Source organism: Conger conger, chromosome 13 (assembly GCF_963514075.1).
Source record: "Conger conger chromosome 13, fConCon1.1, whole genome shotgun sequence".
NCBI lineage: Eukaryota > Metazoa > Chordata > Actinopteri > Anguilliformes > Congridae > Conger > Conger conger.
In genome coordinates, this window is record NC_083772.1 from 41,816,920 (window position 1) to 41,844,635 (window position 27,716).

The 27,716-nt window shown below is 40.6% G+C and overlaps 1 protein-coding gene across 3 annotated transcripts in view; it reads right to left on the reverse strand.

The window, feature by feature from the left end:
* The window catches only part of LOC133107658 (uncharacterized), a 50,857-nt gene that overhangs the window by 12,577 nt on the left and 10,564 nt on the right, over window positions 1-27,716 (reverse strand). Inside the window, exons 1-8 of one of the 3 annotated variants that reach the window (XM_061216697.1) lie at window positions 5,416-6,122; window positions 4,314-4,452; window positions 2,853-2,995; window positions 2,426-2,543; window positions 2,053-2,181; window positions 896-1,092; window positions 617-725; window positions 358-426 (exon numbers count right to left, since the gene is read on the reverse strand). In XM_061216697.1, coding sequence (XP_061072681.1) covers window positions 358-426; window positions 617-725; window positions 896-1,092; window positions 2,053-2,181; window positions 2,426-2,543; window positions 2,853-2,995; window positions 4,314-4,452; window positions 5,416-5,481 — 970 coding nt within the window. In that variant the 5' untranslated portion in view covers window positions 5,482-6,122. Of the gene's footprint in view, window positions 1-357; window positions 427-616; window positions 726-895; window positions 1,093-2,052; window positions 2,182-2,425; window positions 2,544-2,852; window positions 2,996-4,313; window positions 4,453-4,668; window positions 6,123-27,716 lie in introns of those variants that run through there. The other 2 variants (XM_061216699.1, XM_061216698.1) reach the window with 2 other exon arrangements.

Below are 27,716 nucleotides of genomic sequence, written 5' to 3' on the forward strand. Positions count from 1 at the left end.
TTCTATGCTTATGACCAACATTTCAGTATTTTTATCTGAGAGCAGCACTATTTTCAACACAGCTCTTATTTCTTTGCAGTGAAATCAAGTTTTTTTTTCTTCTGTGGTTTCAACCATCGTCTGAGAGCAATGACATCAACAGGAAATATGTCTTGTCTGGCAATTTCCTGTCTGCTTATGCATTAGTGGAAAAAAGTATAGCTCGATATGTGGTTGCCCTGATATAATCAGTATATGCTTGCAACTATTTTACTATTGCTTATTGTGTTTCTAAAGTAAATCTAGATTAACCATGGCACTGACTGTTGTCAAAGATCTTCTTTAATACTTGTATTATCACTATATGTATTACCTTACCGACAAAAAAGACTTGAACAATAGGCTGCAGGATCTCCTTCACACCTTTAAGCAACGGGTCTTGACCATCTGTGAACAAAATAAGAGCCTAATCTCACTGTTGCACCAACAACTATGAGAGTAAATGGCTTTATCACTTCAAGACAATTCATTTGATCAAATCAAATCAGAGCTTATCATACATATATTCACAGTATCACAGTAGCCCCTTGAGTATTTAATAGTATATGGAAACTGCTTCACTGCAACATTGTACAACCTTTTGCCGAATGCACCGTCCTTATCACGCACGCAAGCTCTTTGTCTTTTTGGTTTAGCATTGAAGCAACTTCCTCAAACGTATCGCCACTTTCAGTTCCAGCAGGGGTCTGAGACACAACAGAAAAACCACACTCAGACAGTGACAGTCATACGGTCGCCTATTCAATTCTCCGCAACCAAACGGTTCTATTTTCAAAATGTGAGTGAACTTGTGTGTGACCGAGCACTGAGATCTATCACACGTTCCAACACCGGCAGGCTTTCCCGGTTTCATTACCGCAGGACGGGAATTCATGAAAGTGAGATACTGCTCCACCAGGTGAGCGGCCGCAGAGTCCGAGGAGGTGGAGGGGGTGGAGTGGGCGAGCACCACCTGCAGGAGGGGCACCACCAGCAGGCAGTCGGACTCCAGGAGTCGGCTCTTAACGCGCTGAATTCGGTGGTAATAGGAGAGGACCCTTTTCATCACTGCTACTACAGTACAGAAAAAAAAGAAACATAGTGACTACACATCGTATCATGATTGTATAATGTATGTGTGTGTGTGTGTGTGTTTTCTGATGCGGGGGGCACGACCAGAATTAAACACAGAGGAGGAAGTACCGTCCAGCATCAAAAAACAAAAATCAGATGTGAGACAGTACAAAAAGGATAAGGCAAATGGGAAGTCGAAAATAAAAAACGAGTGAAAAACCAATATAAAACAAAAGGGTAAAGGCAAACTCGAGGTCGGGCAAAGGTGTGTAAGAACCCACCAAATACACCAAAAGGCGGAAGTATCTGAGAGGTGAAGGAAACGCGTGTAGTCTGACCAATGCTACTGGAACAGGGTTCATTTAATTTTGTTCTTGTTTATCTGACTCCAAAAGATAAGTTCAACTGCTCCTCTGTTCTTGCAGTTCAACAAAAGGAACTGCAAATCTCCACCAATAGTGTGGCTCTATGTGATCGCTATCTATTTGTATAGACGCGGACGTGCCTGTGGCCTGTATAGCCTAAAATTATATGTGTGTTTGTGTGTGTGTGTGTGTGTGTGTGTGTGTGTGTGTGAGTGTGTTTTCTGATAAATATGGGGGGCAGGGCCAGAATTAAACACGGAGGAAGTATGTTTTTATTGTGACGTCTTGAAAAACTTATTTTAAATGGAAGACTCTCGCAGAAGTTCCTGAAGAGCGGCACGTTTCGTTATGCCAAATGTTTCTCGGCAGGTATGAAAATCAATTAGTCAGGTCTCCCCGTGAAGCTGTCAAAGTGGACAGTAAAAAATGAAAACTCTGCAAACTGCTCCAGGTGTCTGCTAAGCAGCTAGCTGACGTAGTGAACGGAGTCTGATTCAAAAGCAGTGTTCAGCACAGAAGCAACAAGGACGACCTTGTTCACGGTCGATAATGACCTTGCTGGTCCATGATAAGTCGAACAGGGGAAGGCACTCACACTCATTGGTACTGAGATTGTGGGACGTGGCTGCTGTGGCAGAAAGCGAGTCGCACTGCAGGCAGATGTCCAGGTCCTGTCTGGACTTGTCCTTGTTCACAGACACAGCCATCAGGTAGTCCATCCGGGCTGAAATGACACCACGAACGTTCACTCCACACTACGTGTTTTACTATTTGGCGTTGTATTTATTATATGGTGTTGTATGGCTCGACCATTTTATATTATTTTCATGCTCTGTAAAGCACTTTGAGCTGCATGCTTTGTATGAAAGGTACTCTACAAATAAAGTTTATTATTATTGTTATTACATCTAATGCTCCCCTCCCCTCCGCAAAGAATATTTGTGACAAGTTTGACATTCTTTAACCACCTTTGGTATTGGAGAGGTACAGTCTCCATGCTACCTCCCTGATTTCCATGGGTAAGGGCCGGTTGAAAAGAACGGTCAGCTTGCTCTTCATGTCTGGCCATTTGTTTAAAAGACTAACCTGGAGAAAATAAGGATCAACATTATTTTTGTGTCCTACACATTGAAAAGGAAATGGCTTGACTAGAACATAAAAAAATCACAAATTGCTCTTTCAGTTTCTGATCGTTTCTAGTGAAAAGTAAAAATCTTCCTGATTTTGTCAGTCATGTCAAAAATATTACTCACGAGCTATTTTACTACTTAAACCAAAAAATCTATTTGAATATATATGGACTGCAGGGCACTCTGGCTAAGACCAGATGGTCTGCAATATTCATAAATACTAGCAATAAATACATGAAATATGAAAATAGAACACTTAACGTGCCATGCCTTCCTGGACATGACTTTGGAAAAGATCAGTCTTCGATGAAACGGTACGTCTCTCCTTCAGCTCTGTGCCCACATGCGAGCTCAAAGCATCCTCCAGCACAGAAGAGATGTGAGCAACAACATCCACATGGGACCTTCCTGGAAAAGAGGCCGACACATTCACATTTTCTGGTTTCCCATGATTCCTTCCCAGTCTTGCTTTACTTACTTCCTGTTTTTTCTCCATTCATGTTTGTAGACAGCACTAATCTACTATGTCCAACTAACATAGAATTTGTACAGTACTAATTATATTAACACACTAATTTGTCTAACAGTCAATAGTTTTGGGTAATTAGAATTTAATCACGTAAACTAACAGACTATCTCTATTTCTATATTGCTCTATAGCTCCGCCTCCCTGTTTTATCTCTAAATTGCCTGCCTTAATTCAGTGAAGTGTTCGCACCTGCTCTCCACTATCGCTATGTTCCTTAACTCTGTGCAATTGTCTACTCCATGTATTACATGTGTGTCTATGTGACTCCAGTCCGCGTCTTTGTTAATGCATCCCTTGTTATTGTATTTTGCCCTTCGACATGGCTCAGGCAGTAAGAGCAGTCGTCTGGCAGTCGGAGGGTTGCCGGTTCAATCCCCGCCCGGGCTGTGTCGAAGTGTCCCTGAGCAAGACACCTAACCCCCAAATGCTCCTGACGAGCTGGTCAGCGCTTTGCATGGCAGCCAATCACCGTTGGTGTGTGAGTGTGTGTATGAATGGGTGAATGGAGAAGCATCAATTGTACAGCGCTTTGGATAAAGGAGCTATATAAATGCCAACCATTTATCATTTACCTTCCATGTATTTCACTTGATGTCCATTTGTTAGCCGCCCTCACTCCCATGCCCCGCCTAGGTTGTCTCATTCCTCTGTGTATTTATACCTGTCCTTTTCAGTTTCACTTTTCAGAGTTCGTCTCTCCCAGTTTTCAGAGTTCTGCCCTTGTATTCCTTTTCCTTTACCCCGGTTCTAGCTATTTCTGTGACTCCGTTTCTCTGTCTGTGACTCTCGTTTCTTCTGTGCCCTGTATTTTTCTCTGCCCTTTTTGGACTGACCACCCGGTTTTTGAACTTTTGCCTGCCTGTTTGGATTACATTCTGTTTGGCCTACTATTTCATATGACAAAACAGAACATAAATTGTCGGGCTACATACATTTCCTTCATGGACGGACAAACGACTTGACTGGTTTTAATGTACAGAGAAGAGCGTTTGACATTTTTTATGAATGGCATCTTACCAATAATATGTTGGAAAACAAGCTAGAAATACCAATTTAACAAGACAACTTATTGTCAGATGGTTAAAACCAAAAGAATAGCCACCCTGTTCGTGAAAGAAAACTGAAAGGGAAGCAAAGTTTTAAATATCTGAGGTCTATTCCGAGAAAGTAGACCTTGCTCATTTAGGCTATTCTTACCAGCACGCGCCGCTCTGGCTGCTCTCTCCACCAGCAGGGCCTTCTCTGTCTCGCAGAGATCAGAGAGTACGTTTACGGAGCTCTCTGCAAGCTGCTGTCGCATAACCTCAAACAACTCTGCGGTGAAGCGTTTCCACTCCTTATCAAACAAAGAAAAAGACAAGAGGCAGCATCTTTGCATCTGGAGCGATTAACGTCAACTGTGAAATACAAGGAAACAAGAGGGATGGAATTAAAATACTACTAGGAATTGTATAGCATTGTTCAAGAAACCTGTATCATCATGCTTGTGAGCAAGTACAGCTGGAGATTTTATCAATTGTTACTTAAGTGTTGCCGCGGGGTCAAATCTGACCTGTTTCAAAGTTTAACAGCATCAATCTCTCGTGGGAAGCATTTGCACATGTTGCAAAAAAAGAGAAAAGAATTTCAGCTCAAGAGGGTACAGTTACGTTTATATACAAATGTAAACAAATATAAAAACATATACAAATATAAATGTATAAACGTAGCCACCCCAGCGCAAACACCTCCACAAAATGTGCAGCGCAGACTGAAGACCCATCTCTTCACGCTACACCTTTCCCTCCCCAACTCACAATCACTGTGATTAGCCTTAGACCGTAATGGCACTTATGTATGGATATCGTTACTTGTATAGGTATTGTTGTTTTTATTGGCTGTTGTTGTATTCTAGCTGCCAACTGTGGTATGCTAGTTTGAAAGTTGATTGTACTCTTCAAGGGTTCTGAATTTCGGTATGTTTACACTAGGACTCGGAACTGTACTGTCCCCTCAAGTCTACTTTTGCACTTGTTCTTGTGATTGATTTGCACTTTGTTGTACGTCGCTCTGGATAAGAGCGTCTGCTGAATGCCACGTAATGTAATGTAATGTAAAATGTTCACAAATGTTGGAGCAATCTTTCCTATCGTCTATGCTCTTTCACTGTTAAAGAAGTTCTCAACACACTGCCGAGTGTAATTATGGACAAAGTCACATGAACGGTCTGTTTGTATAAAATCGATATTTTAATGAGTGAATAAATACCAGAATTTAAAACTTCACGGTTAGAAATAACTAAGCTTTTAATTAGGCATACCTTTGAGTTCCCAATTGTTTCTCTTGTTTTCGTTAACCAGCGCGGAATTGCGATTGCTGCGTCCATTACTCTGACATTATTGTTTAGCTTTGTGAAACACAGTTTAGCTTTGTGAAACACGGTATCCTAGAGATTCTGGTTACTAACGACTCGGGGAAACAATCATTTTCCTGACGGTAGTTCAGTTTCACTTGCAGTTTGATTAGTGAAATAAAATACTTAATTGGCATTTAAGTAAACTTGCAATTAGTCTTTCAATCTCTAAAAATGCTTAAATGAAGGGGCGGGTGGTTAGGCAATAAGCAAACTGTGCTTGTGATATTATGGCATGAGCACACGATAAGGAGCTCGGAGTGCGCGTGCTTGAGAACAGACTGATGCAGTGTTGATGAGCGGTTCTTATGTTTCAGTCGGTCTCCGGAAAACAAGTAATTTCAAAAAAAGTCATAAAAATGATTCACGGATACATATTGCTTGCTGGTATGTATTGATTTATGTTTAATACTCGGAATACAATCGATTTATTATTTTGATTGAAATTAAAATGATTGAATTATATGATGGGCTACCTAGGCGATTCATTTTATAATCGACATTCGATCTACAAAAACGAACATTTTAGCGAAATGTTTCATCTGTGTTATTTAAAAACAGATAACGCACAGACTACAGATGTTACGTTTGTTTTAAATTTAATATTTATTTGAACATCTGTGGGAAGTCGACTAGGCTTAACTTCTGAGATTCGCGATGGCAAGAAACTGTTGACAAACTGTTGAAAAAAAGCAACATAATATATATATATATATATATATATATATATATATATATATATAAATGTAACCTTTATTCATACAGGGCAAGCAGACTGAGCACACATGCTTGTTGACAGCAATGCCATGAAATAAAAGTTTGCTCAGATGCTTATCTTTTTCCATTACCTGTCTTCATAAAACAGGTCCCAGTGTACTGTATGTGCTGCAGAGACCACTAGAGCCACACAAATATTGTACAATTTATTTTAATATATGACTGAAGAGTCAAGGTTATACCTGCATAAGACTTTTTCATAAACAACACTCGACTTTTCAGCTTTACAGTTTTTGGGTGAAGTTTCAATTTCAATTGAACTCTAATCTATTCCATTTCCTAATACATTTCCTCACCATTTGTCTTGTTAATGGTGGTGATAGTGAATTATATCGACATGTAGCACCTTTCGCAGTCTCACAGTGTTTTACACTGAATGCTGAAACTCACCACAGACACTACCAACCAGTTACACCCAAGTATACCATAGCTTCATTTTATGGAAATTGTACTATTAAAAGGACTCCAATCCTTGTTCCAAATATTCACAACTTTAATAATGTGTGCCAAATGACCATTTTCTGACAGCATTCAATAAAGTGTGTCATTTATGAATTCCAGTAATATGTTCCACTGCTGGTGTCAACATATTCACAACACCTGTCAGGCATCTTCAAGGGAAAGGCGACGACCTATTTGGACAAACGATCATTGAGTCTCAACCAGGGTGAGTGGCTCGAAACCAGAACTATCCCCCATGCCACCTGCAATAGTGGGATTACATTACAAATTATGGTTGCTTGTGTGCATTCTGCCAAAGGTGTTATGTACTGCTCAGGAGACCAGGGGATATTCAGAAATCGTTGTTTATTCGGTCCAATGTCAAAAGCCAGGTAATCAGAGAACACAGTGCCAAATCGAGTTGCAAAAGAATAGTGAGTAAACAGTCCAGGGTCAAAAGTCCAGATGAGCAGGAAGGCAAAGGTACAAAAAAAACAAAAATCATAAAAGCAAACAAATCAAAGGGGCTAGGCAAACTTGAAAAACAGGCAAAGGGGTGTCTCAGGAATCTCTAATAAACAGACTTACAAGTAATCAGCTCTGAGTATGCAGATCAACGTTCTGACAAAGAATACAACTGAGACCAGGGTTTAAATACACAGAGGAATGAGACAAACTAGGCAGCGCAAGGGAGTGAGGATGATCTAACAAGTAAACATCATGTGAGAAACATGAACGGTAATTAATACAATGATGAGGGAGGAACGAAAACACGGACTGGGTTCACATAAACACACATGTAATACAAACGGCACTGGACTAGGGAGTAGACAATTGCACAGAGTTAAGGGACGTAGTGATAGGGGAGAGCAGGTGCGAACACTTCGCTGAATCAAGGCAAGAAATTAGAGATAGAATAGGGAGGTGGAGTTATAGAGCAATATCGAAGTAGAGATAGAGTTAGTCTGTTAGCTTACGTGATTAAATTACCATTCCCCTAAACGAGTGACTGTTGGCTAGTTAGTTAAACAGACAATTAATGTGTGAATAGATTTTGTACAGTACTAAATTATATGTTAGTATTTATTAGTAGATTAGTGCTATCTACAAACATCAATGGAGAAAAAGCTGGAAGTAAGCGAAATGAGACTGAGAAAGAATTGTGGGAAACCAGAAAATTCCGAAACCACCCAAATTGTGAATAACGCAGACAGGGAAGTGACTCAGGCTCAAAATACATTCAGACACAGACATCACAGGGGAAGATGAATGCAGTGAAATATGAATAATAAACAAAGGACCAGACATGAATATAACTTTGAGAGAGAGAGAGAGAGGCAGAGAGAGAGAGAGAGAAGGAGGCAGAGAGAGTGAGACAGAGAGAGAGCGCAAGTGAGAGCAATGATAGAGAGCAATGATAGAGAGCACAACGACAGAGAAATGAGAGAGAGAGAGTAATGGGAGAGCAATGAGAGAGAGAAAGAGTGATGAAATAAATGAAAGATTAGAGAGCGAAAGGGAGGGAAGAGTATGTTCCCATGCCCAAGGAATAGGGGATATCTCATGGCCCCGGGTTGATACATCCTCCTGACGGTAATCATTGGGGGCCGTATTCAGGCGAGGGAGATTTACATCATCCTGAAAAAGAATGAAAAAGAATAAATATACAAGAATAACAATATTAAACAGACAAAACTCAGAAACATTAGAAAAGGTGAACTGCCCAACTGACCAGATATGACTAATCATGTTGTCCATGGGTTCATAGGGTCTTGGTTGCCTCTCCGGTCCAAATGGTGCATTGCACAATGGGACAAGAAAACTGCACTAAAGTGAACACCACAGGTAAAGACATCCACACCAATCGACTGCTAGTAATAATGTGAGCGTAGAAGATTCACTGCTACTAGTAGGTGAAATGGATATAGCCCGGTTATTCAATCTGGACATGAACATACATTCAAGACTTCTATTGAAATTGGAATTGCAGTGCATTGGGGACAAAAACAAACCAAGGCAGTGGAAGAGAAGGCTTTTATCCTGATCGCTCAGAGATCTGAATTTATAGCAAATGATAAGGTTCATTTGTCCAATTACATTTGGACCCTATACAAAAGGCTGCTATTCCCACAGGGTTGACCCAATATTGATGTAAATATCCACAAATTAAATCAGTCTGTACTTTAACCTTAATTATTTACCTTTATTTCAAATGTAATTTTTTTATTTCAAATCCAATGAACTGCAGTCCAGAAGCAAAACAAACATTTTGATTAATGGCTTGAAAGTATTCCTGGGATTGAACATTCTTTGCAAAGTATTTATTTGTTTCCTTAAAACAAATGTTTTACATTTCAGTTGTAGAAGAAATGAAAGGAAAGAATAACAACAACAACAACAACAACAACCGCAGTCACAGAGACAAACTCATCAAACTTGCACACATATTTATATTCTTGTTTCAGATCAGCTAATTCATCGTCAGAGAAGATATACCAAAGGCAGCAACAACAACAACAACAACGATAATCAGAATGAAGCTGGTATGAACGTAACTCAAGCCACTTGTATTCTAAAAATCTGTTGTATTCTGACTAAGTGCACTGCTTTTCAGTGTTTTAGTACCCTCTGTGTCACCTTATCATTGTTATTTGTTTCACCTGCATTTTCACTTCCTGATTATTTCCCCACACCTGATCCCATTTCCTCTTGCTACCTGTATTATAAAACCCCTCATTTTGTATGTCTCGTCACCAGATTGTTATGTGTCTTCATCATACGCTCCAGCATTTTCTGAGAGATTTCTGTTAAGACCTGTTTCGCCCCCAACTTCCACATTTTGCTTTTCCTGTCTTGTTTTGAACCGGAGGCGGCATGGATGCTGCAGTGGGTAGCACTGCCGCCTCACAGCAAGGAGGTCCTGGGTTTCGAATCCCGGTCGGCCGGGGCCTCTCTGTGTGGAGTTTGCATGTTCTACCCGTGTTCATGTTTCCTCCCACAGTCCAAAGACATGCAGGTTAGGCTGATTGGATCTAAAATTGGATCTAATTGGATCTAAAAATCTGTTGTATTCTGACTAAGTGCACTGCTTTTCAGTGTTTTAGTACCCTCTGTGTCACCTTATCATTGTTATTTGTTTCACCTGCATTTTCACTTCCTGATTATTTCCCCACACCTGATCCCATTTCCTCTTGCTACCTGTATTATAAAACCCCTCATTTTGTATGTCTCGTCACCAGATTGTTATGTGTCTTCATCATACGCTCCAGCATTTTCTGAGAGATTTCTGTTAAGACCTGTTTCGCCCCCAACTTCCACATTTTGCTTTTCCTGTCTTGTTTTGAACCGGAGGCGGCATGGATGCTGCAGTGGGTAGCACTGCCGCCTCACAGCAAGGAGGTCCTGGGTTTCGAATCCCGGTCGGCCGGGGCCTCTCTGTGTGGAGTTTGCATGTTCTACCCGTGTTCAGGTTTCCTCCCACAGTCCAAAGACATGCAGGTTAGGCTGATTGGAGAGTCTAAATTGCCTGTGGGTATGAGTGTGCGAGTGAATGGCGATGGACTGGTGACCTGTCCAGGGTGTATTCCTGCCTTTCGCCCAATGTATGCTGGGATAGGCTCCAGCCCCCCTGTTTAGGATAAGCGGGTCAAGATAATGGATGGATGGATGTTTTGAACCCTAGTTTATTGACCCGTTTCGGCTTCTTGACTTTTATTTCCGGATTCTGTTTTTGTCTGCTTTCCCTGTCTATTATCAATCCTTCGCCTGTGACCATGACCCCGTTTTTGGATTCTGCTTACTGTTCCTGTTCGCCGGTGTATTGACCCATTGCCTAGACACTTTATTACAAACTTCCTTATTCCTACTGATTCTGTTTGCTGGCTCTTGATCTTTGCCTGTCTGACCTGCTTATTTTATAATAAAAACTTTGTTATAAAATCTACACCTTGGTCTGACTTCTGGGTTGCTTGTTCTACATTCCTGATATTATTGCTATAATTGTGGTTTTGTAGATGCGGGGATGGAGATTGCCTTTGTTCTGGATGGTTCTGGGAGTATTGACCCTCCAGATTTTCAGAAGGCAAAGGATTCCATTATTAACACAATGGAAAAGGTTTGGGAAACCTGCTTCACTGTAAGTACTGAACTCATATTCATAGCTTAATGGCATTCTCATTCATCAATATAAATGTAATCCGTGATCCCACTTCCTTGTGCTCATATTTATACTAATCTTAGGGATGAGTTGATAAGCAGGTTTGATGCAGAACTGTGCACTGCGCTCCGCTAAGCCTGTGTTCTGTCTCATTATCCGATGCTCTACATGTTGTGTAGCATATTGCGTATGTTTGAGCAAAGTCCTGAATATTAAATCTGTCTATAAAATCTACATGTGTAAATGGATAAATATCTGGTGGATTTGTGTTTAATTAAGATTATATCATGAGAACAAATGATATTTCAATTCAAATAATTTTTTATACAACTATTAGTTTCAGCTGACCATGAAAAACTGAATGTCCGAAAACTTTTGCAATGTAATGGCAGGGAGTGAGGGCGGTCACGTGAAAGGGCAATCATACAATGACGAGGGAGGGAAAAAAACATGGGACTGGATTAACATAGACACACATGTAATACAAACGCTCCGGACTAGGGAGTAGACAATTGCACCGAGTTAAAGAATGGAGAGATAGTGGAGAGCAGGTGCGAACACTTCGCTGAATTAAGGCAGGCAATTACAGAAAGAACAGGGAGGCTCATGGCTCTGCTCTGTTCAAGGTTCTGCCTCTGAACACATTCCCTGTTTTAAGCCAGCCAAAACAACAGGGAGTGGCTACAAACCCCCCAAAAAGGGAAACTATAGCAAGATATTCCAAAAAACCCATTGAATTCCTAAATTCATATTGAAATTTAAGTAAAAAAATTAATGTTTTTGTATTTTCTCAGGTTATTTGCGATTCTTTTCAAAGAGTCACCCTTAAATTTGTTCAAAAACTAATATAGTGTCACAGTCAAATGACAAAAGCTTAAACTGAGAAAGTTCTGGTTACAGAGTGTAATGGTTACAGCTTGAGAAAAAGCAAAATTAGGTCGGTGGCAAATATTTTACAATCATGGATTATGTGATGTAGTTACAGGGTGGGTTTCAGAAAACAAATCATATTTGTGAATATAAGGGTGAAATTAACATCTTGTTCTGTTTTTCAACAGTGTAATTTTGCAATTGTACAATACGGAAGAGATATAAGAACTGAACTTTCTCTACTGGAAAATAAAAATGGCACAAAAGCCATTGAAAAGGTTAAAAGCATAGAGCAGATCATGCATTACACAAAAACCGCTTCAGCCATCAACCATGTCCTGTAAGTATAATATTACAGTTTATTTTGCTAAGACCTGTTGGTTGGCCTATGTCTCTGGTTGTTCTTTTTCTCTAACTTCTCAGCTTCATAATTGCTTACTTCACAGTTGGGATAACTCTAGTCCACATATTGACAAAATGGCAATAACACACTCCAAACGCAAAACGCCACAAGTACATACTGAATTCTTTCTTACACCTGCACTGAAGAAGTAATTGAACACACCCGTACACCTGATTACTCAGAAAGACCTGTGAAGCCATTTGTTCCAAACATTATGGTGCCCTGAAATGGGAGTGCAATAACAATAAAAATGCATAAAAATACCCTTTAATAAATGCTTAGAATCTTTAACTTTTTCATAAAATTAATTTGTAATCCACAATTTTAGATTTGTAATCATATGTGGTTATAGTGCAGATTCTCAGCTTTTAGTAAAAGGGTTTTTTATATATTTGGTCTCACCATGTGGAAATTACAGCATGTATGCATAGTCCCCCCCCCCCCCCAGTAGTCAGGTGTGTTCATTTGCTTCTTCAGTCCCAGTATAAGAAAGCTTTCAGTATATAGGTTTGTCTTTTAAGGCTTTTGATTGCCTTGGAAGTGTGTTATTGGTGTTTGTAAAAAAAAAAAAGAAAGAAAAAGAAAAAAGAAAAGCCAAGTTAAAGGGATATTTAAATGGTGCCTGTGCTGAAGATGAATGTTCAAGCCCTTCCTTAGTCCTTACTATATCATTCTTCATAAGGTCATTTGCTCTCTCCAAGAAATGTGTTAATCAAAGTAATATGACTAATTTCATGAAAGTAAGGAAATTAAATAATTGCGCTGGTTATTTATTTGCATTGGCCACACACAGTAGAGCCTCTGCTTGGGTCTGGGCTGCTCCTGAGACCTTCACAGGACAGACTATTGTAGCTTTGTCCGGGAATCCTTTTGCCTTTTGAAAATAATTTAAATCAGGCATTAAACCAAATGCATTTCTTGTTGAGAAATCTTCTGAATTGTTTGTGAAAGTGTTCTTGTATTGTTGCCTCACATTAAAAATAATGTACATGAATTTTCATTTATTTTCAGTGAGCATGTTTTTGTTGCTGAGAATGGATCAAAGGAGGAAGCCAGGAAGATCATGATCATAATCACGGATGGAATAATATTCCTTGACCAAATGAAACTCACAGATGTTCTGAACTCGCCAAAAATGAAAAACATTCTTCGCTTGGCTATAGGGGTAGGTCATATCTGTGAAACTAATTTCATGTCCAATCATTGAAGAAAAACATTGCTATTGACAGTGGGGTACAAAGATTTAGGCACCCCTGGTTTAAATATCTGTAACAATGTAGCTGTATGTGATCAAAGGAAATAACATTCCAACTCCAAAACATTCATCCTTTCTGCAAATTTTAAAGCAAGATTCCTTTTTATTTTAATTTTTTACTGTTTATAAATGATAAAACCTGTGCATAGGTTTGGGAACCCTTTTGGATTATTCTTTGTTACTTTTAAAAAAGATGATTACCAAGGCCCAGACCCAGGTGATTTAATCATTATGGCTATAATGACTCGGGTAAAGTATAATTTCGGGGCTAAACTTTTTATTCTGACTCCATGCCTTCCAAAGTATCCAAGTGTAGTGGCTGTTCTGTCTGGTGTTAACAAGCATGGGTTCCTCTGAACAATTGTCCAAGGATTTCATAATGAAGATTTCCACCAAGAAGGAGAAGGCTACAAAAACTCTCTTAATATTTCAATCTACCTATTTCCAATGTCAGAAACATGTTTAGAAAACGGAAGATGAATGGAACAGTTGAAGTCAAGGCAAGGTTTGGAAGATCAAGAAAGATTTCAGATAGAAGGCTGAAGCCTTTTGAAACAATGTGCTTTATACTGATACTTTTTTACCACCACCAAAGAAGGTATGCTTGGAGAAAAAAGGGTGAAGCCTTTGTAGCCTTGCCAACTGGGAAGCATGAGACGGAGACATTATGCATTGGGGTTGTGTGGCAGCTGGGGGCACAGGAAAGAGTGGAAGGAAGAATGGATTTCACCAAATATCAAGAACTTCTGGAGGCTAATTTTCAAAGGTCAGTCCAGACATTGGAATTGAAGAGAGGTTGGGTATTCCAGCAAAACAATGCTCGCTTGAGAATTGCAAGCGAGAATTGAAAGACTCTTAGCTGGCTACAGGCAGCGTTTGCAAGCTGTTATAGTTGCCCAAGGAGGTGTTACAAAGTACTCACTGGCAGGGTTCCCAAACTTATGCACAGAGCCTTTTCCCTTTTTTTATTATTTTGAAACTTTTTTTAACGAAAAGTAATATTGCTTTCAAACTTGAAGAAATGTATCATGTTTAATGTTGTACCATTTAGAGGTCAGGCTTGCTTCTGATATTAATTGTAAAATTATTCTTGACCAGGAGTGCCCAAATGTTTGGACACTACTGTATATGACATTTCCCTGTGTCAGCATTTGTAAAAGTAATACATTACAGCAGGGCTACTGAACTCCTGGTGCTGCAGTGTCTGCAGGTATTTGCTCCAACCATGCACTACACCTTGCGTTGCCACATTTGATTTGTGAAAAACCGGGACATTTCACGCACGATGTGGGGCGTTAAACCATATTTGCAAATATACTATGTTAAGAGTTGTAGTACTCCCTATTGCCTCTCTTACCTCTATTTGTCCTGACCTAGATTACATTACATTATTGGCATTTGGCAGACGCTCTTATCCAGAGCGACGTACAACAAAGTGCATACCCATAACCAGGGGTAAGTGCGCTGAAAGACCCTAGAGGGAAGTACAATTTCAATTTCTACCTGTACAACAAAGATAAGGACCAGGGCCTATTTTTTATTTAAAAAAAAAAAAAAATTTTTATCAACAAATAAATAAACAACAAAGCAAAAGTGACCAAACTTAACTGTCCAAATACTGCTTACCTAGCCAACTAAAAATACCGAAACACTACGTAACTCACATAGACAACAATTAAGGTTCACAGGGAGGTAGGGAGGGATGGGAAGAGGTGCTGCTTGAAGAGGTGTGTCTTCAGCTTGAAGGTGGGGAGAGATTCTACAGTTCTGACCTCAACGGGGAGTTCGTTCCACCACCGTGGAGCCAGAACAGACAATAGTCGTGAGCGTGAGGTGGAGGTTCAGAGAGGGGGAGGTGCCAAGCGGCCTGTGGAGGCTGAACGAAGAGGTCTGGCAGGGGTGTAGGGGGTCTGATGATTTTTTGTAGGTAAGCTGGGGAAGACCCCTTAACTGCTTGGAAGGCTAGCACCAATGTTTTGAATTTGATGCGAGCCATGACAGGCAGCCAGTGGAGGGAAGTAAGCAGGGGGATGGGCATATAAGATGCACTCTGTGGCAAGCAGAGGGGGAATCAGGGAGATAGGCATATAATTTAGAGTGAGACACAAGACCGTTGTAGCTTTAAGCACTCAAAGGGTGCATTTATTCACAAAAAGGAGGCTCAAACTAAAATGAGGGTTATTAAGGCACCCATGCGCAGTCACCGGCCCCCCGGGGTTCCTTGTCTGACCCGGATGCTGACCCTGACCCTGACCCTGACGCAGTTGCACTCACTCTGGACTCTGTCCCTGCTCTACATTAAATATAGATTTAAAAATACAGATGAAAACATGAATTGTTGTATTTTGTTTGTTTTTGCATGATTTCCCAGTGCTGCTTTTCCTTCGTATTTAACTGAGATCTTGGCTGGACACAAAATACATGTGGCGGAGAACGGGTCTCTTTGGGTTGGCCTTGTCCATTCAGAAAAGTGCTCTCTTGTTGTATCGTTTTTGTTTTTTTTGCCGTTGGTTGCTTGTCTGATTTTGTTCTCTCATCCTCCTCATCCGTCTTCTCCCCCCATTTTATAAAACCGCCAAAATAAATAAAAAATAAATCAGAAGTATTGGGCGATTACCTCTAGGCTAGTAGCTAGCTGAACTACGGTGGGGTCGTTGAAGTGAATGCACGAGCCAGACTGACAGCCCGTGCAGCAGTTGCTAGGTGATAAGGAAAGCTTTCATATTTCTGCTACCAATTAAAAAGAAGTATCGGCATATGGCCAATCGTCGCTGTGCTTTTCTCATTTTTACCTGTTTACAGACACGGGATTGGATGTCTAAACGTAAAGAGGAAAAAACAGAATAGCAGTAGAAGAATCTGGTTTTATTTGGAACTCTGACATTTAGAAGTTCAAAAATGACTATTCTTTCCCGGGACACGAATTGTCCCGGGAAAGAATAGTCATTTTCCGGGGCAGTTGCTGAAAAAAGAGAACAATCCCGGGAAAACCAGAACGTGTGGCAACCCTAACTACACCATCTGATTTCACTCACAAGCGTACTTCCTGAACCAAGCAGGAAAAAAAATGGTTAAAATCGGCTGGTGTAGGGTGTGGTTGGAGCAAATACCTGCAGGCACTATGGCCCACAGCACCTGGAGTTAAGCAGCACTGCATTAGAGCTCACCAGGAATCAAACTGTTATTGTGTGAAGACCCCTGGAGGAAGACATAACTATATCACACCACAGCTATGGTGTCATCATCTGTCTCTGCACTGATTGGTTGACACTGACTCCTCCTTTGGGTGCAGTCTGCCTGAGGTTCTCCTGGTGAAAGTCCGTAAACCAGGGATCAGCAACTCACGGTCCTGGAGGGCCAAGAACTGCTGGTTTTCCACCCTCCCTTTACCTGGGAGTCAGGTGTAAAGACAGTCTGGCCAATCAGTATCACTAATTACCTGGGAGAAAAGAAAACCGGGCTGGGTGTGGATTGGAGGGCCAGAGCTGCTGATCCCTGCCGTAGATGGTAGAGAGGAAAAAGGACCCGGCTGTATGTGCCTTGGAGAATATGTGTGCTTGTCTGCACTTTCCCAAACTGATGGAGGCCATTGCAGATTCACTGGGCTTACAAATGTGACTGGGTAAATGCTGGAGAATAAGACACTATGTTCTGATTTTTAGGTTGGAAATGTTGTAAATGATACCAAGGCAATTCAAGAGCTGAAGGAAATTGCATCAGATCCTGATGAAGATCACTTATTTTTCGTGGACGATTATTCTGGTTTGGGTGAAAAATTATCCAAATTTAAAAAGACAATTACCGGAATTGAAGGTAGCGTACCTATCTTCCCATTGTACTGCATCAAACTATATTGCCTTTTGGAAAACATGTACTCAAACACACATTACCTCCTAACTCGCTTTGTTCTACTGTGTGTGCATTTTTTGGACTGACTGTCCAGGCAATTTTTATACACCTCAGATATTTTCTGTTGTTAAATATTCATTGAGTACACCTGAATCCTATGACTCAGCAGTAACTGATAATGCAATAGAATAATAATAAAAAATAAAAACATTATAAATATAATTATTTTTAAAATACAAAATATTTTAAAAATAGATGGTTGCACACAAAAAACTACAGTACTGTGTTTTAGGCAAGTGTAACAAGTGTAAAAAGTGTTGTTCATAGTTTATTTTGATCAATTATCAAAATGCAAAGTGACTGAAAAAAAATCTAAAAATCTTTAGAAAAATCTAAATCAAATAAATATTTGGTGTGACCACCCTTTGCCTTCACAAAAGCATCAATTCTTCTAGGTAGACTTGCACAAAGTCAGGATTTTGTAGGCATATAGTCAGTGTGTGATTAACCAATTATACCAAACAGGAGCTAATGATCATCAATTTAATATGTAGGTTGAAAAACAATCATTAACTGAAACAGAAACAGTTGTGTAGGAGGGTTAAAACTGAGTGAAGAACAGCCAAACTCTGCTTCCAAGGTGAGGTTGCTGAAGACAGTTTATTGTCAGATGTCATAGACCATAGTTACAGTGCATCCGGAAAGTATTCACAGCGCTTCACTTTTCCCACATTTTGTTATGTTACAGCCTTATTCCAAAATGGAATAAATTCATTTTTTTCCTGAAAATTCCCCATAATGACAACAAAAAAGAAGTTTTTTTGAAATTTTAGCAAATTTATTAAAAATAAAAAACTAAGAAATCACATGTACTTAAGTATTCACAACCTTGCCATGAAGCTCAAAATTGAGCTAAGGTGCATCCTGTTTCCACTGATCAACCTCGAGATGTTTCTACAGCTTAATTGGAGCCCACCTGTGGTAAATTCAGTTCATTGGACATGATTTGGGAAGGCACTCACCTGTCTATATAAGGTCCCACAGTTGACAGTGCATGTCGGAGCACAAACCAAGCATGAATTTAAAAGGAATTGCCTGTAGACCTCCGAGACAGGATTGTCTCGAGGCACAAATCTGGGGAAAGGTACAGAAAAATGTCTGCTGCTTTGAAGGTCCCAATGAGCACAGTGGCCTCCATCATCGGTAAATTGAAGAAGTTCGGAACCACCAGGACTCTTCCTAGAGCTGGCCGCCCGTCTAAACTGAGCAATCGGGGGAGGAGGGCCTTAGTCAGGGAGGTGACAAAGAACCCGATGGTCACTGTCAGAGCTCCAGCGTTCCTCTGTGGAGAGAGGAGAACCTTCCAGAAGGACAACCATCTCTGCAGCAATCCACCAATCAGGCCTGTATGGTAGAGTGGCCAGACGGAAGCCACTCCTTAGTAAAAGGCACATGGCAGCCCGCCTGGAGTTTGCCAAAAGTCACCTGAAGGACTCTCAAACCATGAGAAACAAAATTCTCTGGTCTGATGAGACAAAGATTGAACTCTTTGGCGTGAATGCCAGGTGTCATGTTTGGAGGAAACCAGGCACCGCTCATCACCTGGCCAATACCATCCCTACAGTGAAGCATGGTGGTGCCAGCATCATGCTGTGGGGATGTTTCTCAGCGGCGGGAACTGGGAGACTAGTCAGGATTGAGGGAAAGATGAATGCAGCAATGCACAGAGACATCCTGGATGAAAACCTGCTCCAGAGCGCTCTTGACCTCAGACTGGGGCGACGGTTCATCTTTCAGCAGGACAACGACCCTAAGCACACAGCCAAGATATCAAAGGAGTGGCTTCAGGACAACTCTGTGAATGTCCTTGAGTGGCCCAGCCAGAGCCCAGACTTGAATCCGATTGAACATCTCTGGAGAGATCTGAAAATGGCTGTGCACCGATGCCCCACCCAACCTGATGGAGCTTGAGAGGTGCTGCAAAGAGGAATGGGTGAAACTGCCCAAAGATAGGTGTGCCAAGCTTGTGGCATCATATTCAAAAAGACTTGAGGCTGTAATTGCTGCCAAAGGTGCATCAACAAAGTATTGAGCAAAGGCTGTGAATACTTACGTACATGTGTTTTAATAAATTTGCAACAATTTCAAAAAGACTTCTTTAATGTTGTCATTATGGGGTGTTGTGTGTAGAATTTTGAGGAAAAAAATGAATTTATTCAATTTTGGAATAAGGCTGTAACATAACAAAATGTGGGAAAAGTGAAGCGCTGTGAATACTTTCCGGATGCACTGTATACTGCATCAACAAGGTCTCTCCCAGGCAGAAATTATTTCAAGGCAGACAGGGGTTTCCAGATGTGCTGTCTAAGCTCTGTTGAAGAAGCACAAAGAAACAGGCAACGTTGAGGAACGTAGACACAGTGGTCGGCCAAGGAAACTTCGTGCAGCAGATGAAAGGCATATCATGCTTACTTGCCTTCGCAATCGGAAGATGTCCAGCAGTCCCATCAGCTCAGAATTGGCAGAAACCAGTGGGACCCAGGTACACCCGTCTACTGTGCGGAGAAGTCTGGTCATAAGTGGTCTTCATGGAAGACGTGCTTGGCTTTGTTTCCTCCGACGTGGAAACAAAGCCAAGCAACTCAAATATGCACGAAAACACAGGAACTGGGGTGCAGAAAAATGGCAGCAGGTTTCCTGGGCTGAGGAGTCAAAATGTTACATGTTTGGCTGTAGCAGAAGGCAGTTTGTTCGCCGAAGGGTTGGAGAGCAGTACAAGAATGAGTGTTTGCAGGCAAAAGTGAAGCATGGTGGAGGTTCCTTGCAAGTTTGGGGCTGCATTTCTGCAAATGGAGTTGGGGATTTGGTCAGAATGAATGGTCTCCTCAATGCTGAGAAGTACAGGCAGATACTTATCATGCAATACCATCAGGGAGGCATCTGATTGGCCCCAAATGTATTCTGTAGCAGGACAATGACCCCACACATACAGCCAATGTCATTAAGAACTATCTTCAGTGTAAATAAGTATAAGGAGTCCTGGAAGTGATGGTATGGCCCTGATCTCAACATTATCGAGTCTGTCTGGGATTACACGAAGAAGCATTTGAGGCTGCCTAAATCCACAGAAGAACTGTGGCTAGTTCTCCAAGATGTTTGGAACAACCTACCTGCCGAGTTCCTTCAAAAACTGCATGCAAGTATACCTAGATGAATTGATGCTGTTTTGAAGGCAAAATATATATTGATTTGATTTAGATTTTCCTTCTGTTCATTCACTTCTTCTGTTCATGCATTTTGTTAATTGATAAAAAATAAACTCTTAACATTTCTATTTTTGAAAGCATTCTTATTTTACAGCATTTTTTCACAACTGCCTAAAACTTTTGCACAGTACTGTATATAAGTGTTTTATGAGAGATATTTAAGTCTCTTCCTGGCACTGCTCTGGGCTTTGGTGTTTGAGCCGGTACAGAGGTAGTTGGAGGACTGGAGTGCTTTTAGCCTCGAAAGGAATTCAGCATCCTCTTACACTTCATTATAAGCATAGTGACTGGTAGTTTTGCTCTTTGTTTGGAGATTTTTTTTATTTTTATTGGCTTCTAAAGCCCTCTTAAACTTAGAGGTGTATTCCTGCCTTTCGCCCAATATATGCTGGGATAGGCTCCAGCCCCCCTGCGACCCTGATCAGGATAAGCAGGTTAAGATAATTGATGGATGGATCTAGTGACCCCACATAAATGGTAAAATGGCATGCATTTATATAGCGCCTTTATCCAAAGCACTGTACAATTGATGCTTCTCCATTCACCCATTCATACACACACTCACACACTGACAGCGATTGGCTGCCATGCAAGGCCCCGACCAGCTCGTCAGGAGCATTTGGGGATTAGGTGTCTTGCTCAGGGACACTTCAACACAGCCCGGGCGGGGGATCGAACCAGCAACCCTCCGACTGCCAAATGACTGCTCTTACTGCCTGAGCCATGTCGCCCCATACTCGTGGGGGGTTCCTAGATTATACCAGAGGTTATCCAACTTATCATGGGTAACTTTGTGATCCGCTCTTGGTCTCCCACCCCCTTACTATTGAGAATGATGATGGCATGGACATAACTCAGGCCACTTGTATTCTGTAAATCTTCTCAACTCAAACTCAAAAATGTACTTAATAATATTTCCATACTAATAATGCACCACAGACTACAGACAGATGGCAGGTCTACAAGTTAACTGCACGCACCTACTACATTCAAAGTCCAACACATTCACAAAATAACAAACTGAATCAATGGCACATAGGCATATTTCCCAAAAGGAAAGCACGGAACACTTATCTGTCAGGTTTTGTCTTTTTTACGGAGTTGTATTCTGTGCATTGCTTTTCCGTGTTAGTACCCTCTGTGCACACAGCAGTCACCCTGTCAGTTTCATTGTTATTAGTTTCACCTGCATTTTCACTTCCTGATTCCCCACACCTGATCACCATTTCCTCTTGTTACCTGTATTATAAAACCCCTCATTTTGTATGTCTCGTCGCCAGATTGTTATGTGTCTTGATCATGCGCTCCAGCATTTTGTGATTGATTTCTGTTAGGACCTGTATCGGTCCCAACTTTTGCATTTAGCTTTTCCCATCTGTCTTGTTTTGAACTGTAGTTTATCGACCCTTCTTTTCGGATTCTGTTTTTGTCTGCTTTGCCCATCTGTTATCGACCCTTCACCTGTGACCACAACCCTGTTTTGGATTCTCCTTATTGTTCCTGTTTTCTGGTGTATTGACCCATTGCCTAGACACTCTATTACAAACTGCCTTATCCCTACTGATTCTGTTTGCTGGCTCTTGATCTTTGCCTGTCTGACCTGCTTTATAATAAAGACTTTGCTATGAAATTTACACCTTGGTCTTGAATCTGGGTCGCTTGTTCTACATTCCTGATATTATTGCTATAATTGTGGTTTTGTAGATGCAGGGACGGAGATTGCCTTTGTTCTGGATGGTTCTGGGAGTATTGACCCTCCAGATTTTCAGAAGGCAAAGGATTTCATTTGTAACACAATGAAAAAGGTTTGGGAAACCTGCTTCACTGTAAGTACTGAACTCATGTCGTGGATCTTAAGTCTGTCAATAAAATTTAGATGTTTAAATGGATAAATATCAGCCAAATATGCATTTACCATGCACACACATACATCTTTATTTTTTCACAGTAATTCAGACACTGCAAAATGGTGGATTTGTGTTTAATTAAGATTGTGAGAAGAAATGATCTTTCAATTTAAATTATTTTTACTTTTGCAATGTGATTGCATTTAAACCACATAATTTATTTTTGGAAGGCTTTCTTTGATGATTTTATGAGGTGTTTCTCAGCAGACGGTGCCACTTTAAATGATTTTGATCTTCTTCCTGTTTGAGGAGATGTCAAGGGGGACCTGACCTTTGCAGCAGGACACTTTTTTTTTACGTCACAGTCATTGTGTCTGTGATGTTACGAATTTATAATTCAGAAAAAAGGTTTTTGATAACTGATAGTGAATAGTCTACATTTAAATATGTTCTTTAGCTGCTTAGCAAAAATGACCATTTTGCTTACAAACTGCCGTATTTCAGACTCATGATTAAATGTAGCAATATTTATTGATGTTTAACGTAAATGTGAAGTATGGCCTCAAGGCTCTGCCTCTTATCACTCCCTGTTGTAAGCCATCGAAAACAACAGGGAGTGACGACACCCCCCCCCCCCCATGGAGATCTTGAGAAACAGAGTCCACAGGTGACTGTTGGGTTGGGGGTAGGAGGGCAAGAACTCTCTGAAAATGCAGCACAGCTAGCAGATCAGCAACAACATACAGCAGAGCCATGGCAGCAGGGCAGCAGCGGTATGCAGAATGAGCAATGGTGTGAATGTGGTTGGTGGTTTAAATACCTCCTCCTGTCAGGTTTTGGGGGACAGAAGAAGCAATCGTAGATTCGGGTAAAATGGCAGGTTCAATGAAGTAAACAGGGGGCAAATCCAAAATGTAATCCAGGGACAGGCGATGTTTGAAATCCAGACAGGCAGGTATATGCGGGGCAGGCAGAGCGTAATCAAAAACAGGCAGCGTTCAATAACCAGAAAAATCCAAAAAGAGCAAAACCAGACAGAATGACAAAGGGGGGGGGGGGAGGAATACAAGAGCTCGGAACTCGGAAACAGGAAGAGACAAACTAGCAAAGAGCAACTGAAAAGGACAGGTATAAATACACAGGGGAATGAGACAATCTAGGCGGGGCATGGGAGTGAGAGCAGTCTAACAAATAAACATCAGAGGAGACACATGAAAAGGCAATCATACAATGACGAGGGAGGAACGAAAACGTGGGACTGGATTCACATAGACACACATGTAATACAAACGGCTCCGGACTAGGGAGTAGACAATTGCACAGAGTTGAGGAATGTAGAGATAGTGAAGAGCAGGTGTGAACACTTCGCTGAATTAAGGCAGGAAATTAGAGATAGAACAGGGAGGCAGAGTTATAGAGCAGTCTAGAAATAGAGAGCTAGTCTATTAGTTATGTGATTAAACTATAAATACCCAAAACTAGTGAATGTTAGTTTGTTAGTTCAACAAACATATTAGTGTGTTAATATAATTAGTACTGTACAAATTCTCTGTTAGTCGGGATTAGTATATTAGTGCTATCTACAAACATGAATGGAGAGAAAGCAGGAAGTAAGAAAAGCGAGACTGAGAAGGAATCATGGGAAATTCCGAAAACACCTGAATAGTGATTCACGCAGACAGGGTAGTGACTCGGGCTCAGAACTACATAAAGACACAGACATCACAGGGGAAGACGAGTGCAATGAACTATGAATGTAAACGGAAAACCAGACATGATAATGAAAATTAATAAATTTACAAGAATAACAAATAAACTAACAGACAAAACTCATGACACATCCTGTGAGCAGGGAGTGCTTCTTGTCTGCCCGAACTAGGCTTCATCATTTCAGTCAGACAACTCATGATGAATTTATATTTATTGAAGTATAATCTAAATGAAAACTTTGGCATCAAGGCTCTGCCTCTGAACACATGCCAGCCAAAACAACAGGGAGTGGCTACAAACCCCCCCAAAAAGGGAAAATATATTTGCATATATTTCTGCATTTTCACAGATCATTTGCAACACTTAAATTTGTTAAAAATAACTAATATAGTGTCACAGTCAAATGACAAAAGTTTTGAGCGGTCATGCATAGACCGACAAAGTTCTGGTTACAGAGTGTAATGGTTACAGCTTGAGAAAAAGCAAAATTAGGTAAATCATGGAGTATGTGATGTAGTAACAGGGTGGGTTTCAGAAAACAAATAATATTTGTGAATATAAGGGTGAAATTAACATCTTGTTCTGTTTTTCAACAGTGTAATTTTGCAATTGTACAATACGGAAGAGATATAAGAACTGAACTTTCGCTCCTGGAAAATGAAAATGGCAGAAAAGCTATTGAAAAGGTTAAAAGCTTAGAGCAGATCATGCATTACACAAAAACAGCTTCAGCCATCAACCATGTCCTGTAAGTATAATATTACAGTTTATTTTGACCTGTTGGTTGGCATATGTCTCTGGTTGTTCTTTTTCTATAACTCTGAGTTATAGAAACTCAGACCTGTGAAGCCATTTGTCCCAAACATTATGGTGCCCTGAAATGGGAGTGCAATAAGCATACAAATTTATAAAAATACCCTTTAATAAATGCTTAGAATCTTTAACTTTTTTCATCAAATTCATTTCAATTTTAGATTTGAAATCATATATGGTTATAGTGCAGATTCTCAGCTTTTAGTAAAAGGGGTTTTTATATATTTGGTCTCACCATGTGGAAATTACAGCATGGATGCATAGTCCCCCCCCCCCCCCCCAGTAGTCAGGTGTGTTAATTTTCTTCTTTAGTGCCTGTATAAGAAAGCTTTCAGTATACAGTTTTGGCTTTTGATTGCCTTGGAAGTGTGTTTTCACACACACACACACACACACACACACACACACACACACACACACACACACATTATATATATATATATATAAAATTGAACTATAATTTTTTTACCCAAGATAAAGGGATATTTAAATGGTGCCTGTGTTGAAGACGAATGTTCAAGCCCTTCCTTAGTCCTTACTATATCATTCTCCATATGGTCATTTGCTCTCTCCAAGAAATGTGTTAATCAAAGTAATATGACTAATCTCATGATATTAATGAAATTAAGTAATCCATCCATCCATCCATTATCTGAACCGGTTCATCCTGAACAGGGATGCAGGGGGGCTGGAGCCCATCCCAGCATACATTGGGCAAAAGGCAGGAATACACCCTGGACAGGTCGCCAGTCCATCGCAGGGCACACACACCATTCACTCACACACTCATACCCATGGGCAATTTAGACTCTCCAATCAGCCTAACTTGCATGTCTTTGGACTGTGGGAGGAACTGGACTACCCGGAGGAAACCCACACAAACATGGGGAGAACATGCAAACTCCACACAGAGAGGCCCCGGCCGACCGGGATTTGAACCCAGGACTTGCTGTGAGGCGGCAGTGCTACCCACCATCCGTGCCGCCACAAGTTAAATAATTGTGCTGGTTATTTATTTGCATTGGCCACACACAGTAGAGCCTCTGCTTGGGTCTGGGCTGCTCCTGAGACCTTCACAGGACAGACTATTGTAGCTTTGTCCGGGAATCCCTTTGACTGGTTTTTCAACTGAAAATAATTTAAATCAAGCATGTCATCTACAAGACTCTCCCCATTTCTGGTTAAAACTAAATGTATTTCTTGTTGAGAAATCTTCTGAATAACTTCCTCTTTCTGAAACTTTCTGAAAGTGTTCTTGTATTGTTGCCTCACTTTTAAAATAATGTACATGAATTTTCACCAAATAAATGTGAACACTTATTTTCAGTGAGCATGTTTTTGTTGCTGAGAATGGATCAAAGGAGGAAGCCAGGAAGATCATGATCATAATCACGGATGGAATAATATTCCTTGACCAAATGAACCTCACAGATGTCCTGAACTCGCCAAAAATGAAAAACATTCTTCGCTTGGCTATAGGGGTAGGTCATATCTGTGAAACTAATTTAATATCCAATCATTGAAGAAAAACATTGCTATTGACAGTGAGGTGCAAAGATTTTGCCACCCCTGGTTTAAATGTCTGTAACAATCAATCAGTATGTGATCGAAAGCAAACCTCACATAACATTCCAACTCCAAAATATTCATCCTTTCTGCAAATTTTAAAGCAAGGTTGCTTTTTATTTTCATTTTTTACGGTTCATGAATATTGTTACTTTTTAAAAAGATGATTACCAAGGCCCAGACCCAGGTGATTTAATCATTATGGCTATGATGACTCAGGTAAGTATAATTCCGGGGATTCACTTTTTATTCTGCCTTCTAAAGTATCCAACTGCAGTGGCTGTTCTGTCTGGTGTTATCAAGCATGGGTTCCTCTTAACAATTGTCCAAGGAGTTCAGAATGAAGATTTCCACCAAGAAGGAGAACGCTACAAATGTTTTTCTCTCTTAATGTTTCAATCTACCTATTTCCAATGTCAGAATAATTAGAAAATGGAAGATGAATGGAACAGTTGAAGTCAAGGCAAGGTTTGGAAGATCAAGAAAGATTTCAGATAGAATGGCCCGAGACCTGGTGAGAAATGCTTAAAAGAACCCACACATCAGTAGCAAACACAGTTCTAGCTGTTCACAGGACAGCAATACAACATACTTTAAACAACAAAATCCTCCATCTAATCTGAAGTATGCAAAAGAAAACATTGAGAAGGCTGAAGCCTTTTGGAACAATGTACTTTATACTGATGAAAACTTTTTTACCACCACCAAAGAAGGTATGCTTGGAGAAAAAAAAGGGTGAAGCCTTTGTTGCCTTGCCAACTGGGAAGCATGAGACGGAGCCATTATGCTTTAAGGTTGTGTGGCAGCTGGGGGCACAGGAAATATTGTGCGAGTGGAAGGAAGAATGGATTCCAGCAAAACAATGATCCAAAGCATACCTCAAAATAAACCATGAAGTACCTCCAGATAAGACCGATTCAAGTTTTGGAATGGCCACCACAGACTTGAATATTATGAAAAATCTGTGGAGCGCTCTCAAACATGCCGTACATACAAGGAGTACGTACAAGTAATACATTACAGCAGGGCTACTGAACTCCTGGTGCTGCAGTGTCTGCAGGTATTTGCTCCAACCATGCACTACACCTTGCGTTGCCACATTTTATTTGTGAAAAACCGGGACTGACAGCCCGTGCAGCAGTTGCTAGGTGATAAGGAAAGCTTTCGTATTTCTGCTTCCAATTAAAAAGAAGTATCGGCATATGGCCAATCGTCGCTGTGCTTTACTCATTTTTACCTGTTTACAGACACGGCA